This window comes from Aquarana catesbeiana, linkage group LG01, assembly GCF_042186555.1.
Source record: "Aquarana catesbeiana isolate 2022-GZ linkage group LG01, ASM4218655v1, whole genome shotgun sequence".
Classification (NCBI taxonomy): Eukaryota; Metazoa; Chordata; class Amphibia; order Anura; family Ranidae; genus Aquarana; species Aquarana catesbeiana.
This window is the reverse complement of record NC_133324.1, coordinates 92,180,309-92,196,118: the sequence shown is the minus strand read 5'-3', so window position 1 is coordinate 92,196,118 and position 15,810 is coordinate 92,180,309. Positions and strand designations below refer to the sequence as shown.

The 15,810-nt window shown below is 41.4% G+C and overlaps 1 protein-coding gene across 1 annotated transcript in view; it reads right to left on the bottom strand.

Moving 5' to 3' along the window:
* The window catches only part of C7 (complement C7), a 101,549-nt gene that overhangs the window by 35,792 nt on the left and 49,947 nt on the right, over positions 1-15,810 (bottom strand). The window contains exons 9-10 of the mRNA XM_073621727.1: positions 12,826-12,939; positions 9,873-10,039 (exon numbers count right to left, since the gene is read on the bottom strand). Coding sequence (XP_073477828.1) covers positions 9,873-10,039; positions 12,826-12,939 — 281 coding nt within the window. The remainder of the gene's footprint in view (positions 1-9,872; positions 10,040-12,825; positions 12,940-15,810) is intronic.

The following is a 15,810-nucleotide window of genomic DNA, read 5'->3' as shown; positions in this document are numbered from 1 at the left end:
GAAGCTGACAATCATATCTGCCTTCCACAGATGAACTCACCAGCACCATATGTCAAGACAGATGCGCAAAAATACAAGCTGACAAATTTTAGAACAACTTTCCTGCTAGTGAAGGCAAAGTCACAGCAGATATAAGATATAAAGACATGGATGAGCGAGTTTGGGGTGGAGGAACTTGACTGACCTGCACAGAGTCCTAACCTCAACACGATAGAACACCTGTGGGATGAATTAGAGGGGAGACTGCGAGAAAAGGCCTTCTCGCCCAACATCAGTACCTAAACTTACAAATGCGCTTCTGAAAGAATGGTCAAACATTCCCATAGACACACTCCTAAACCTTGTGGACAGCCTTTCCAGAAGAGTTGAAGCTGTTATAGCTGCAAAGGGTGGGCCAACTAAGTTCATGTGCATGTAAAGGCAGGTGTCCCAATACTTTTGACAATATAGTGTATTTTCCAATATGATAAATCAGAAAGAGTTCTCTGATAAAATATCCATGCATCATGTGATGATCCTATATTCTGTGCTCCACCATAATCAGAGTGCTCCACAACCAGTAGAAATACCCGCTCACCTGAATACTGGACCCATATAAATGAATATACAGGTCTCAAAAGCACTTTTACTAGGCGTAGGTTACTGCATCCATCTGCCAGACTCCCCAGGACAGTGGTATGGACAGAACTGTTGAATAGTGGCATCTTAAATGCTTGGCATCTGACTATCCAACTTATTTTCTATGTAGTACCCTCTAGCTAGTGTTCTAGGTGTATATAGTTCAGTTGTTAGAGTAGGCAAATTGGCTTGCCTGAGAGCCAGGCCTGGACCGAATCTGGGTCAGGGTTTAGTGACTCAGGGAGGCTGAATAACTCATCGGGCAGCTCTCTCTGACACTTCCCCCTGGTCTGAAAATTGGTAGAAATTTCCAGAACTGGAGGGTGAGAGTAAGGAGGGGCTTCCATGCATATTTATGATTTATGGTTCTCAGCCAATCCCTAGCAAATGGGTTGGCAGGGGTCAGACTCACCTCATAAATAGACATGAGTCATGCCAGTAGGGGCAGTTGGGTGGAATATGGAGATGGAGTGCTGAGGAGGCTGTCGGAGGCCCCCGCATGGTGCCCCCTAGTCTGGGGGGAGTAAACTCGGGTCTGGGGTTCGGGTGCTGGAAGGATCCCCCACAACACATGGAGGAAATCCTTCCTGGAGATACAGGAGCAAGTGAGAGGACAGCAGCAGCAGGTCAGCACGTTTGGGAGATCTCCTGAGTAGTCAGCTGGGTGGGCTGTTGAGTGTTCAGTCTGGGAGAACTGTGAAGAGAGTGCTAGTCTTGGTGGACTGTAGAGAAGTTATCCAGGAGGGCTAGTTAAAGGAGCATCTGCAGCCAGGCAGGTTGGTAGTGCTGGGATCAGTGACCACAGAGAGGAATTGCTGGGAAAGTGTGAGCTGTGTCACCCTATCTTCAAGTATAGGATCTGCGAGTCCCTGCCTGTAATGGGCCTTTACTACCAAATTGTAACAAGGTGACACAGCTGGGTTTCTGCAAGCAAGTGAGTACTGGAGGAAGAAGAGGAGCTGTATAGAGGACTGTATATAGAAGTTGCCCCTGAAGTTTGAAGTCAAGTGGGCATCCCATCATTTCCGATCCCTATCCAAGTTCATATCCCTCAATAAAACAAACAAAACAAAGTCATGGACTGAAACCGCTGTATGGTCTTGGCCTCCGTGCTGCAGCTCAGTTTCAGGGTCTTGGCAATTTTCTTATAGCCTAGGTCAATATTTATGTAGAGCAACAATTCTTTTTTTCAGATCCTCAGAGAGTTCTGTGCCATGAGGTGCCATGGTGAACTTCCAGTGACCAGTATGAGAGAGTGAGAGCAATAACACCAAATTTAACACACCTGCTTCTTATTCACACCTGGGATCTTGTAACACTAACGAGTCACATGACACTGGGGAGGGAAAATAGCTAATTGGGCCCAATTTGGACATTTTCACTTAGGGGTGTACTCACTTTGGTTGCCAGCGGTTTAGACATTAATGGCTGTGTGTTGAGTGTATTTGAAGGGACAGCAAATTTACACTGTTATACAAGCTGTACACTCACTACTTTACATTGTAGCAAAGTGCAATTTCTTGGTGTTGTCACATGAAAAGATAGAATAAAATATTTACAAAAATGTGAGGGGTGTATTCACTTGTGTGAGATACTGTATATATGTAGACAATTTCAAAAGGTTCTGGACTTTAAATGAGCCGCTTCACATATAAAAATTGTAATGGATGCACATGATTGTAGTTATTTATGGAGCAATGAATTAACAATCGAAGAAACAAGTTAAAAATAGTAATGAGCTGATTTATAATATGTAATAGATAAATATGGTAACAATATAAATTCATTCAAAGTCATACAACTGTTTTAACATATGCAGTACAAATATTGATGCATGGTAGTATGCCATATTGTATCCAAGAGCTCATTGCATCCAGTAACTCGATGCGTTTCATGGCTCATGACCACTATTCAGGAGTAGATGCAAGATACATGTCTATAAATTAATTAATAACAGAATAATATCATATAATTAAATAAATAGCTCCCCAGATGTAACAAATAACCCCAATACGTATAAATCAGCTCCAAGTAAAATCAAACAATACACATGGTTGAGGGTCCTATAAAACATCTGTCCCGGGAGCAGTAGCAGTATGACAGCAGGGCTTTTTATGCGCATCGTATATGCGATTTTATGCATTGTATGTCCATTTTTAAATAAATGCTACTTGGCTTTCTGCACTATGGGAGTCCCCTTTTTTGTTTTGATATGACTTACCCCCCGCTGAAGCGTTCACTGCTGGAGTCATCCGATGACCACCTTTGTCCTGAGTGTCCCCTGCTGCCATTGATGAGCTATCCAGGAAGGAGCAAAGAGGGCCATCAGCTGTGATCTTGTCGGCACATCCACGGTGATCTACTAAGCCTGTACTGACCCCCCTGAGTAAGGGCGGTCGCGGGCTTTCTGGTAAGCCTCCATTTTTTTCACCTGGTGACGGGCAGCACTATCAAGTGGAGTATCGCATTTGGATTTCACATTTTTCACACAATCATTTTTGGACTTTTTTTTTATTTCTTCACTTCATTTGAACTTTTTCACTATTCTTTAGTTTTGGCACTAACATATGTATTGATCGATAGTAATATATTGGTGGATTTTTATTATTGCTTTAATAATACTTTATTATACACATTGATTATATCAGTACTACTTAGATTACCACTTTACTTGTTTGTGTGTCCAGCGCTGCACTGTTCAATATATATTCAAAATAGGATGGACTAGGGACGCAGAGCATTGCGTCTGGAGCCCACCCAGGTGTGTTGCAACAGATTAAAAATTCCCTGTTGCAACACAGATCCTTCTCATGGCCAATCGGGAAGCAGGTATGAAACCTGTTTCCCAATTGGCCAAGATGTCAGGCGATCCTATTGGATGCCTATCGGAGAGGAATAGAGAGGAGACACCGTGGAAGCTTCTCCAGGAGAGGACACCGGAGCAGATTTCCCCCGAGCCCGCCACGCTGGAAGGTGGCCACATCTGACTGCTGCTCTCACATCCAGGGTAAGGACAGCGGGTGGTGGGGGTGGTGGGAGGGGTGTGTTAGTGCCGCGCCGGGGGGGTAGATAGCAGTTGTGCTAGTGCCGCTCCACCGGTGGCCCGGGGGGGGGGGTGTTTGCCACCCCCCCAAAACAAAAAAAAACAGCTGCCACTGATCAGTACATGACTTCACATATATTCTTTTGGCTAAAATGGAACACATTTACACAAACTCCAAAATCTTATGGAAAGCTTATGCCCCGTACACACGGTCGGATTTTCCGATGGAAAATGTCCGATCGGAGCGTGTTGTCGGAAATTCCGACCGTGTGTGGGCTCCATCGGACATTTTCCATCGGATTTTCCGACACACAAAGTTGGAGAGCAGGAGATAAAATTTTCCGACAACAAAATCCGTTGTCGGAAATTCCGATCGTGTGTACACAAATCCGACGGACAAAGTGCCACGCATGCTCAGAATAAATAAAGAGATGAAAGCTATTGGCCACTGCCCCGTTTATAGTCCCGACGTACATGTTTTACGTCACCGCGTTCAGAATGATCGGATTTTCCGACAACTTTGTGTGACCGTGTGTATGCAAGACAAGTTTGAGCCAACATCCGTCGGAAAAAATCCTAGGATTTTGTTGTTGGAATGTCCGAACAAAGTCCGACCATGTGTATGGGGCATTAAAGTGGCTTTGGCTGGATTTCTTAGATGACACATATGCACTCGTGACCTCAATATTTGGAGGTCCAGGGTTTTTGGTAAGAGTCTTGGATTTGCTTTGGTGGGGGGATTACTGAAAATGGCACAATTGAATACTGGTCACAAAGAATGTCAACTGGAGTTGGACTTTTTATGTTAGAATTGTCACTGCCTTGTTTAAGGAGGTCACTTGTCACATTTTTTCACTGTATTGGTTGTTACCAATTGCACTGTTCTGTGTTTGGATTTCTTCACTTTGTTAAATGCCTTTTTAAGGACGTGCAACATGTAAATTGTTTTCATTCCTATATTAGCTCATGGTTATCTAGCGCAAAGTTTCAAATAGTAATTAAACTTCTTCTTATTGTCTACTGATTTGGAATGGAATGTCTGACATGTTCATATTGATATAATGGCCAGGTGTCCACAAACTTTTGTGTATGTTAACAGCCTATAATTTAAAGATGTGGCCCACTGGCATGACTGATAACCACATTTTTGAGTATTATTGTAAAGTTCTTCACTAAGGAACTATTATATGACTTATTTTCTGTAATTAATCTAGCTTACATTAATTTGACATGGATTTTACATTTGAACACTTATCATGTCATATTTAATGATCTTATTTTATTATAGAGAACTTGCTACATCTTGTGGCCATCTGTTGGTCACGGAGTGCACTCTGCATAATTGCTAATCAGCTACTGCAAGAAAATCAATTACAGAATAAGCCTTCTGGGAGAAGTTTTGTGCTCCAGAGCCTGTAAACCTAACCTGGAAAGGTTTTGCTCAGTGAGACTCATATGCACATTGCATTACTATAAATATGAGCTCTCTACAGGCTTCCATTGACTGTAGTCACAATACCGTGTTTCCCCGAAAATAAGACCAACCTCCAAAAATAAGACCTAGCGTTATTTTCCAGGAGGGATGCAGTATAAGCCCTACCCCGAAAATAAGCCCTAGTTTAAAATGCTTGTAAAATCCTATAATCCACTCTATTTTAGAAGTATATATTGTACAATGTGTGTTAATATGTAATAAAATTAATATGTAATAAAATTGTGCCAAATACCTTCGGAACAGCGCCACTCAGCACTCAGCTGACCTCCCGCTGCACTCCTCCTCTTCTCCCAGCTGTTAGCAGGGGATCTTACCCCCCCTCTGCAGTGCTTAGAGCGGGAAAGAGAACTCCAGCGGGTCATGGAAGCGCTGAGCGGCGCTATAATGAAGGTATTTGGCACAAGTATATTACAGAAACACACATATTGTACAATATATACTACTGTAATAGAGTGGATTATAGGATTTTAGAAGCATTTTAACTCGGTTCACACTGACAGGCAGGGAGGGTGAGGGGGGGGAGAAGACAACACATTACATGGTAAGACCTACCCCTAAAATAAGCCCTACTGTGTTTTTGATTGCCAAAATTAACACAAGACCCGAGCTTATTTTTGGCGAAACACGGTAATACAGCTTGCTGTAGTTCCTTCTTGTTAGTTCAGTAGAGAGAATGTGATTTGCCGTTTCTCTTTTCTCATTGTTAATCTATGTATCAGGCCCATGATTTACTTAATAAAACACAATTTCTAGGTTATCCTGTAACTAAATTTATCTTGGATAGACATGTGCAGAACAGAAAAATGTATTTTGTTTCGTTTCAGATAGATTCGTTATGTTACCAATTTTGTTTCGCTGATTCATTTGGCTTCATTTCATTTCATTTTGTTTATTAATTGTCTAACATATTCCAAATTTTCATATTAGAATTTGGATCAGTTGAAAAATGATTAACCAATTTGAATTCTGTGTAAAGAATAGTTGGTTGTTAAGGAGCAGGTCGGAAAGCCCGCTGTCTGACCATTCTTAAATAGCCACCTGGTGCCCCCGCCCCATTGCAAAGTCATTGATCGGGGCATGCTGGGTTAATGATGTCACAAGGGGCGGGTCACTCAATTACGTCATCAGGTGACTCTGCTCCTTAGTTATTTAAGAACTGTCAGACGGCCTAGAAAGCAGACAGCGGGAACCTTTGATGACACCGGAGGGTTTTTTTTTCTTTTTTCCGGTCCAGCAGTGGGCGGGCTTCATGATTGACATTGGCTCTACTTTGGGGGATATTATTTTTTTATTTTTTAATAAAGGAATTGTCAAAACTTGTGTAGTGTCTTTATTCACTTTTTACACTTTTTTGGTGAATGGGTAAAGGTACAATGTACCCCATACTCATTCACATTGGGGGGGCTGGGACCTGGGGGGCTTCCAGATTCTGATAAGCCCCCTGCCCGAAGACCCCCACAACCACAGGCCAGGTTTGTGGGGAAGAGGCCCTTGTCCCCATTAGCATGGGAAAAGGTGGTTTGGGGTAAGGGGGACTCTGCAAAAGCCCCCACCATGTTGAGGGCATGTGGCCTGATATGGTTCAGGAGATGGGGGGCACTCGCTCCTCCCCCCCTTTCCTGGCCTGCTCAGATAAGGGTCTGGTATGGATTTGGAGGGACCCCATGCCGTTTCTTTTTTAAATTTTGGTGTGAGGTTGCCCTTAAAGACCATGCCAGACCCCAAGGGCCTGGTATGGATTGGACGCTGTTTTTTTTCAGAATTTTTCATTGCCGGCATTCTTTTGTTTACATTTCAGCTGTCAGTGAGGAAGCCCGCTGACAGCTGATAAGCCATCTTCCCGGCCCGCTCCTTAATAACCAGCTATTCTTCTTTGATCATTTTTCAACTGATCAGAATTCAAATCATTCCAAAAATGTGGAATTTGTTAGAAAACGAATATATGAAACTAAATTAAATGAATTTCAACTAAATGTGTTACAATTTCATTCGGAGATTCAGATACATCCGAATCTCCCAATAACCATATTTATATTCGGACCGAAACAAATTGCACATGTCTAATCTTGGAGCCTTTCGGCAAAGATGCTGATCACACTAATATAAAGATAACCACTAGAGGGAATGGTTTCAATTTGTATATAGAAAAATGTCTTAAAAATATGACACCGAAAGCACATACAAAGGTGAATGGTACATTAACAAGTTCCTTGCAGTAAATCTGTAAAGTGATAACCTGAATTGTGTGCTCACTGACACTGTTGTATAGTTTCCCTTTAACTGAGGCAAGGGTGACTAAATCAAGTCACTAAAAATCATTGTCAGGCCTAAACCATTCACAGATTATATCAGGCTCAACAAGACAAGCAAGCAATGTGCAAGAGATGTGAATGGAATGATAATAACATTGATAAACATATTTCAAGCAATATCATTGATCACACAGAAAGGTCATCACTATTTCTGTCAGATCCCTAATTACTTTTTGTCTCCAATATTCCCAAATGCAAAAGGTGTTGAAATGTCTGGCTATGTAAGGCATGATAAATGGTACTGTCATATGCCGCTTGCTGAAATGAAGGCACGCGTGATGGTGTATGGCTTAAAATATCTTCTATTGTCTCCATTGTTCCTGAATCCCACATAAAAAAAAACCTCATTCACTACATAAATAATTTACTCTGGAAATAGTCCAGCAAAAAGGGAATGAGAAAACACGATGTATATATGAGACCATTGTCATGTGTAGAGAAAGGACTGCCCCGAGCACATAGGAGAAAGGGCACATCACAGGGTGGGCTGGAAGGTAGGAAAAGGGTAAAGCATGGATGGGTGGGAAAAAGGTTAAGGAAGCAAGGAGGAGGTGGGTACAACTAAGGGAGAAAAGACAGAGAGGTGAGCAATTTGGCCAACCCACGCCCTTTTGGTAGTAGTGTGGTATGGCTATGATATGTGGTACGCTTGGGGAATTGAAGTATAAGAAGAGGATGGGGGACTTGTGGGGCATGTTGTAATTTTGTCACACCATCAAAGTTTCTTTGATGATGCCAAAAAAGGAAGATCGTTAGTAATGTTTGGATGGGTGGTTTAACCTTAAAGCAGAACTTCACCCTAAAGGGGCAGTTCCACTCTATGCCCTCCTCTTCTAATTTTGGCACTTTTTTGGGGGTGGGGGAGTGGGTGCCTGGTTTTGACTGGTACCCGCTCTCACTTCCAGCTGGATCACCACAGTGATCCACTGGAAGTTCTCTCCCCACTTGCAACCTTCTGTGACACATCACAGGTCCCAGAAGGCTGCGGGACCATTCTGCGGGAAAAAGGAAGTTCAAAAGCCAGTAGCCAATAGCTGCCCTTGCGTCGTTTTGGGTCCGTCGGAATAGCATACAGACGAGCAGTTTTCCCTGATCCCGTCGGAAAGATTTGAAACATGTTCTATTTCTAGGTCCGTCAGAATTTTAGAAAGAAAAAGTCAGATGAAACCCACACACGATCGGAATGTCAAACGGAATGATTCTGTTGGACCTTTTCTGCCGGAAAGTCCGGTCGTATGTACGCGGCATAAGAGGATCTTCACATCACGAATCCCAGGTGCCACAGCTGTGTTTTTTCTTGCTGGACAGTAGACAAGACCTCAGCCTTTATTACAATTTTAGAACAAGAATAAGCCCAATGTAAACTAGATCACTAGTTGAGTGTTGGAGGGCATTTGTTTTGTGCTCACTGGATTCTTTTAATGAAATGTCCTTTCATATTCATTTATTATTTATCAATGAGTTTCTTTTTTTTTTCTTTAGGAACTGGTTGGTATGTAGCGGTCTACAACTGCCAAGTAAGTCTGGTGTTCTCATGGGTCCAGGTCTTCTGCCTTGCCTTGCATATTCTCCTCGTGCTTGCATGCGTTTCCAATGGTCTGGTTTCCTCCCACACCGTAAGACATGCTGATAGTAATTGGCTCCTGTCTGAAATTAGCTGTAGTATAATATTTTATTGAGCTTGCCCAAGATGGCTACCTCACCATTTGTTCCAACAGCACTTTAAGTCACTGGGGGAAAGGGGTGCCATATAATATTAATAATACTGTTTATGACTCTGGAAACTCTGGGAACTTGAGAAGTACCAAAGTTTGTACAGGTACTATATTGCTCCCGGATCTGTGTTGATCACTCTGGTCTGGAACTACAAGCAGAAGACCTGGTACAGAATGCTTATGAACATTAAAAGTTTGCAAACTTGTACTGTTCACAATGAACAATGCTGTAATAAAGCTGACCAAAGCAGTCGTTTTTGATGATGTTCAAAGAAAGAAAATTGTTTAGTACTCTAAATTCGTACACACTCCTTTTTCATTCCTCACCAATCATGTCCTGTCAATCATCAATCTTCAGCACTTCTGAATTCATTCTCTCCTGCTCATACTCATTTTTTTCCTTGCCTCATCAGTCATTCTTGTCATTCATCACTCTTGAGTCTCTCGATCTCTCGATTAATATTTAATTTGCCTAAGCTAGCCTCAAGTTATTTATCAATGTTTGCCGTCTTAAAATGACCATACATCAATAGTTACTGTATCTTTACTTTTCACCCATAACACTTATTCTGAAAAATTATGTTGTCTGAGCTTCTTAAATGATGATGTTCGCCTGGTTCGATAAAAGATGATGTCTTAATATGAGCAGTGCGTTAGGTTGAGAGGTAATGCATACAAATAGTACTGACCTTATACTTAATAACAGTTGGAAGATTTGTTACAGAGCCAGCCCAGGCAGCATAGCGCTTTTGATTGTCTGCAGGATTGTTCATGGAGAAATATTCCAGGCCACCAATAAATTTTGGCTCCCCACCTTTCACAACTGCTTGACCACGAACTTCTTGGCCACTGGAACCTTCAAACAACAAGCAACAATATCAATTCACTTGTGTGTCAGTGTGTCAATGCATGTTGTGTGATGGAATACAGCAAAGAAGAAGAGTGTTTTTTTTTCTAACAAACCAAAAATGAAGGCCTCTTGATCCCCCTCCCTGGGGAAAGAGAGCCTTGACTGATGGGGGGCATAGCCAGGTGCAAGGGGAACGATTGGTTCAAACATGGGGATGGGATGGGCCTGAGCTCAGGGAACGTGTGCCCCAGGGAATTCTGGGTCTTTCAGAAGAGTCGTTTGGAAGAGCTGCCCACCCTCCCACCCCCTTTTTTCATCTGATATAGTATGCCACAGCTTGCTGCGGTTTCTTGACCTTGCCAGCAGTTAAAGTTGCTGTAATGGGCTATGCCCTTGATGGAAAATTGGAAGTAGGCTGTCTGTCCAGCACTTATGGTAAGGACAGGCCCCACTTCCCTCTTGTGGGTGAGTGCTCACAGTACGACTGTGACTGGCACTGGTTAAATGTGTTCACATGTTATGTGTTGGAATTTAATAAAGCTGTAGCCTTGCCCTTTCCAACCTAATGGTTGTAAGTGTCTTATTTAATGGGGTAAAGGGCAAGGGTGGTGGGGGATTTGATCCCATTGTATTACGTTAATTGGGACCTAGGCCCATTGCGCCTCAGCAGTCATGAGAATTAGGGTCTTGTCAGAGAAGCCAGTAACTGCTGAACTGTGAATCAAGCATAGAGCTGACCATACACTAGTAGATTTTCATACAAATGGCTGGGTGAATAAACCTCCTCAGTACATTTGATAAATCCATCAGAGATTTGATGAATGGGTGTTCCAATGTACTGTACTTCAAAATTTTATTTGCTTTTAACATTTGATTTTATAATGAATGGAATTTCCGAAACAAAACATATTCACTGTTAAAAGTGTGTTTATTCCAGAGAAAAAATCCATGCTGCTTCTTCGTATTTTCTCATCACTATAGTCAAAAACAAGAGTTGATTTCACCCCACTAATGATTACAAAAATGCACAAATGTTCTGAAAATGAACATTTTCAAACAAAACTCTACTGGTGTATAGCCAGCTTCAACATTACAATTCAACTTACATTATCCTATGGCAGTGCTCCCTTGCTGTACCTATCCATAAAGATCTCTCCATAAAGAGGACCTGTCATCCCTTATTTCTATTACAAGGGATGATTACATTCCTTGTAATAGGAATAAAAGTGATAAAAAATTAAGAAAAATAAAGGGACAGTGTAAAAATAAAAAATAAAATAAGTTACAAAAAAAAATGTAACGCACCTCCATTGAAACGCATACGTAAGTCTTTCACACATATGCATGCACAAGTAAGGTATCGCTGCAAACGTTATAGCAAAAGCAATAATTATAGCACTAGACCTTCTCTGTAACTCTAAACAGGTAAGCTGTAAAAAGTGTGGCCTATGGAGATTTTTAAGTTTTGTAATTTGTCGCCATTCCACGAGCGTGAGCTATTTTAAAGCATGACATGTTAGGTATCTAACATGTCTTGCATCATCTTTTATATTCTACCAAAAAATTGAGTTATATATTGCGTTATTTGCATTAGAAGTGTATTTTTTTCCCCAAAAAAATTGTGTTAGAAAAATCGCTGCGCAAATACCATGTATATAATGTTTGGGGGTTGTAAGTAATTTTCTAGCAAAAGATACTGATTTAACCACTTCCCATCTGGGCCAATTTTGACACTTTACTCCTACATGTAAAAATCTACTTTTTTTTGCTAGAAAATTACTTAGAACCCCCATTATATATATTTTTTTAGCAGAGGCCCTATAGAATAAAATGGTGGGTGTTGCAAATTTTTTTATGTCACAGTATTTGCACAGCAGGTTTTCAAACACAAATTTTTGGGGAAAAAAACACTTTCATGAATTAAAAAAAAAACAAAACACAAAAGTTAGCCTCATTTTTTTGTATAATGTGAAAGATGATGTTACGCCAAGTAATAGATACCTAACATGTCATGGTTTAAAATTGCGTCTGCCCGTGGAATGGCGGCAAACTACGGTGCTTAAAAATCTCCATAGGCGACGCTTTAAACGCCTTTACAGGTTACCAGTTTAGAGTTGCACAGGAGGTCTGGTGCTAGAATTATTACTCTCTCTCTGACATTTGCGACAAAACTTCACATGTGTGGTGCGATCACCGTTTACATATGCGCACAAGAGCAACGTATGCATTCACATGTGCATGTAAGCACGGTGGGACGGGGGTACTTTAATTTTTTTTTTATACAAAAATTTTTTTTACACTTTCTTTGTGCTAACTTTTTTGCTATCTCAAGGGATGAACAACATCCCTTGTGACATCATGGGCTGTGACAGGTCCTCTTTATGGAGAGATTTGGGGTCTATTAAATCCTAAATCTTTCCTCTAGCCTCCCATGCAGCCGATCAGACACAGATCGGTCTAATCAGCTGATTTTCTGGCTACTGGTGGTCAGGTAAACAAAGGGGCGGAAATGGAAGTGACAAACTACTCTGTTCAGTTCCTCTTTCTCTGTTCAGGGAAGCCACCGGGTGGGACCCCCTTCCGCCACCCACAGAAGTGATCAGGAAGAACTGCTGACACTAAGCCGTACGTGATTACTAACAGGAAATATCAGTAAAAAAGTGCTGTTGTGAAAGAACATTTTGTCTGTGCCAGATACTCATGATAAATTTCTGTATCTACCCAAAAAAACAGACATTTCATGTGCATATAAAAATGAGAACTCAGATCCATGTTTTGATACATATACGCACCAGATGAAGATTTTATCACTTCAGCTGTCCTTTTGCATTCTGATGTGGAATAACTAAAGAAGAAAAATCCTCCTTTGGATGAAGTACATTTAGTCATATCACTCATTGTCACACCTGGGGAAAGAGGAAACACAGAGGAGAACTCCATAAAAAAATGAAATCAGACAAAGAAACCAAAAACAGTTCTAAGTCTTTTGTGGATGACAGTCACCCCTATACACCTTGAGTATTGAGTTATAAACATTTAATTTAATTATGCGCAATACTTGAATTGAAGTAGTAATACAGGGTTGAAAGAGCTTCTAACCCTTCCTCGCTCTATCCAAAAGTAGAAAAACAATTTGGATGGTGTTGGGTTACAACTCATATACAGTAAATTAGTGTGATGGTCAGTGGTAAGAATGCTCCTTACATTTGTGGTCATCGGGAAGAATTACCACCTTACAGGTAGCTAAAAAATCAATGGTGTCAATGGGAACTTATCTGAGAGGCAGAAATTGCTCATTTCTCAAGGAACCCCTTGCAACCTCTGAATGAACCCTAAGGTTTCATGGAACCCTAGTTGAGAAATCCTGTTCTAAACTCTCTGCCCTCCTATACACCCATTGTAATCTATTCCCCACTCAATTAGATATCCCTGTTCCTTAACAGGGATTAGCTACGGTAAAAGATTTTGGCACTTTAAAAAAACACGTGTTGTTTTTTTTCTCTTTGCATTTGTGTTTCTTTCCTTTTTTGTGTTTTTGATAAATAATATGTGCACTGTTAATTAAGTATTATTACTTGTTTTTATAGCTTTTTTGCTGTCTGTTTTTTCTAGTGAAAAAATTTAAATTTTCAGGTTTTGGTTTTAGTTTCGGCACAAGAACAGGTCCGGGTTTGTTCAAAGGAGCTTCCATAACCCTTATAAGCCATTTAAAGAATATTGTACCCTAACGACCACCAAACACCAAATTCATATTGACTCCTTTTTGCTAAATTTAGACAAAATCTCCAGATTTTCACTAAAAGTTAAGGGAAATTAAAACTGTTTCATTCATCTTTATCCCTTGGGTCTTGTTATCCTGAATATAATAAGGAATTTTGTGACCCTTTCTTTTACTGTTATTGAACACTCAGCAACTCCTGTAGATCAGCGCTTGATAATAGGACATACATTATATAAACATCAGACAACCATAGGTTAATTACAGTAGTTCTTTACATTTAATAAAACATGCCTAAACATAATTTTTATCTGCATGCTGGGAGAGAGCACTTGATGCTAACTAGGGATGAGCTTCGTGTTCGAGTCGAACCCATGTTCGACTCGAACATCAGCTGTTCGATCGTTCGCCGAATTGCGAACGATATGGGCCGTTCGCGCCAAATTCGTGTGGCGCGTCACGGCCCATAATTCACTGCGGCATCGCAGTGCATTGCTTGCTGATGATTGGCCAAGCATGCACTATGACCCGCATGCTTGGCCAATCACAGCGCCGCCTTAACAGAGAGCCATAATTGGCCAAAGCCAAGGAGGCTTTGGCCAATTATGGCTCAGGGGATTTAGTACACGCCCCACACTATATAAGGCCGCCTGCACGGCGGCCCTGTGCAGTGTGTTCCGGTGTGCTTAGAGAGAGAGAGAGACAGTGTCATTTCATTTGAGTTAGCTAGATTAGGCAGGACAGTCAGTCAGTTAGCTGCACTTAAAGTGTATTGTGTATATATATGCATCCCAGGTGTTGCATATATATATATATACACTGTATTCAGTTTAGCTAGATCCGTTCCTGTTATCTTCTAGACTATTTACATTTAGTGCAGTGCGTCCTGCTCACAGTGTTCAGCTAGATCCGTTCCTGTTATCTTCTTACTGACAGGCAGGCTTGTCTTGTTACAGTATTTTAAAGAAAATTACTGGTGTTCTTTTGATCCTATTAGTACCACAGTCAGGCAGCTAGACTATTTACAGTTAGTGCAGTGCGTCCTGCCCACAGTGTTCTGCTAAACCTACAAGTAAGTGGGGTGCGTCCTGCTCACAGTGTTCAGCTAAACCTACAAGTTAGTGGGGTGCGTCCTGCTCACAGTGTTCAGCTAAACCTACAAGTTAGTGGGGTGCGTCCACCTCACAGTGTTCAGCTAAACCTACAAGCTAGTGGGGTGCGTCCTGCTCACAGTGTTCAGCTAGATCCGTTTCTATTATCTTCTTACTGACAGGCAGGCTTGTCTTGTTACAGTAAATACAGCTACCTGAAGAAAATTGCTGGTGTTCTTTTGATCCTATTAGTACCACAGTCAGGCAGCTAGACTATTTTCAGTTAGTGCAGTGCGTCCTGCTCACAGTGTTCTGCTAAACCTACAAGTTAGTGGGGTGCGTCCTGCTCACAGTGTTCAGCTAAACCTACAAGTTAGTGAGGTGCGTCCACCTCACAGTGTTCAGCTAAACCTACAAGCTAGTGGGGTGTGTCCTGCTCACAGTGTTCAGCTAGATCCGTTCCTGTTATCTTATTACTGACAGGCAGGCTTGTCTTGTTACAGTAAATACAGCTACCTGAAGAAAATTGCTGGTGTTCTTTTGATCCTATTAGTAAACGGAAGGAGACAACAGGAAGTGAGAATAAATCTACCCCTAGGAAGGGAAATTCTCTCCTGTAAGAGTTAATATGGGAAAAACATTTCTCCTTTCCACTGATGCTTTCCAATCCATTGGGACAAAAAGTGAGGTGAAATCTTCTGAAGAGGAGGAAAGACAGCAAAACAAATGTCACAGGGGTGATAACCCTTCCCTATGTTTTCCAAAAAGCTTAAAAAAGATTTTTTGGCTGGAGCTAAACACGTTAAAAATGTACCCGTTCAAAATTACAAAGAGATTCTACTTAACAACAAACCTACAGCCTGTATACTGCTGTTCAGAGTATATAGGGCCTGGTGGCCCCACACCTTTCCTTATTTTAATTTGGGTGCGGGGTTCCCCTTAATATCCATACAAGACCCAAAGGGCCT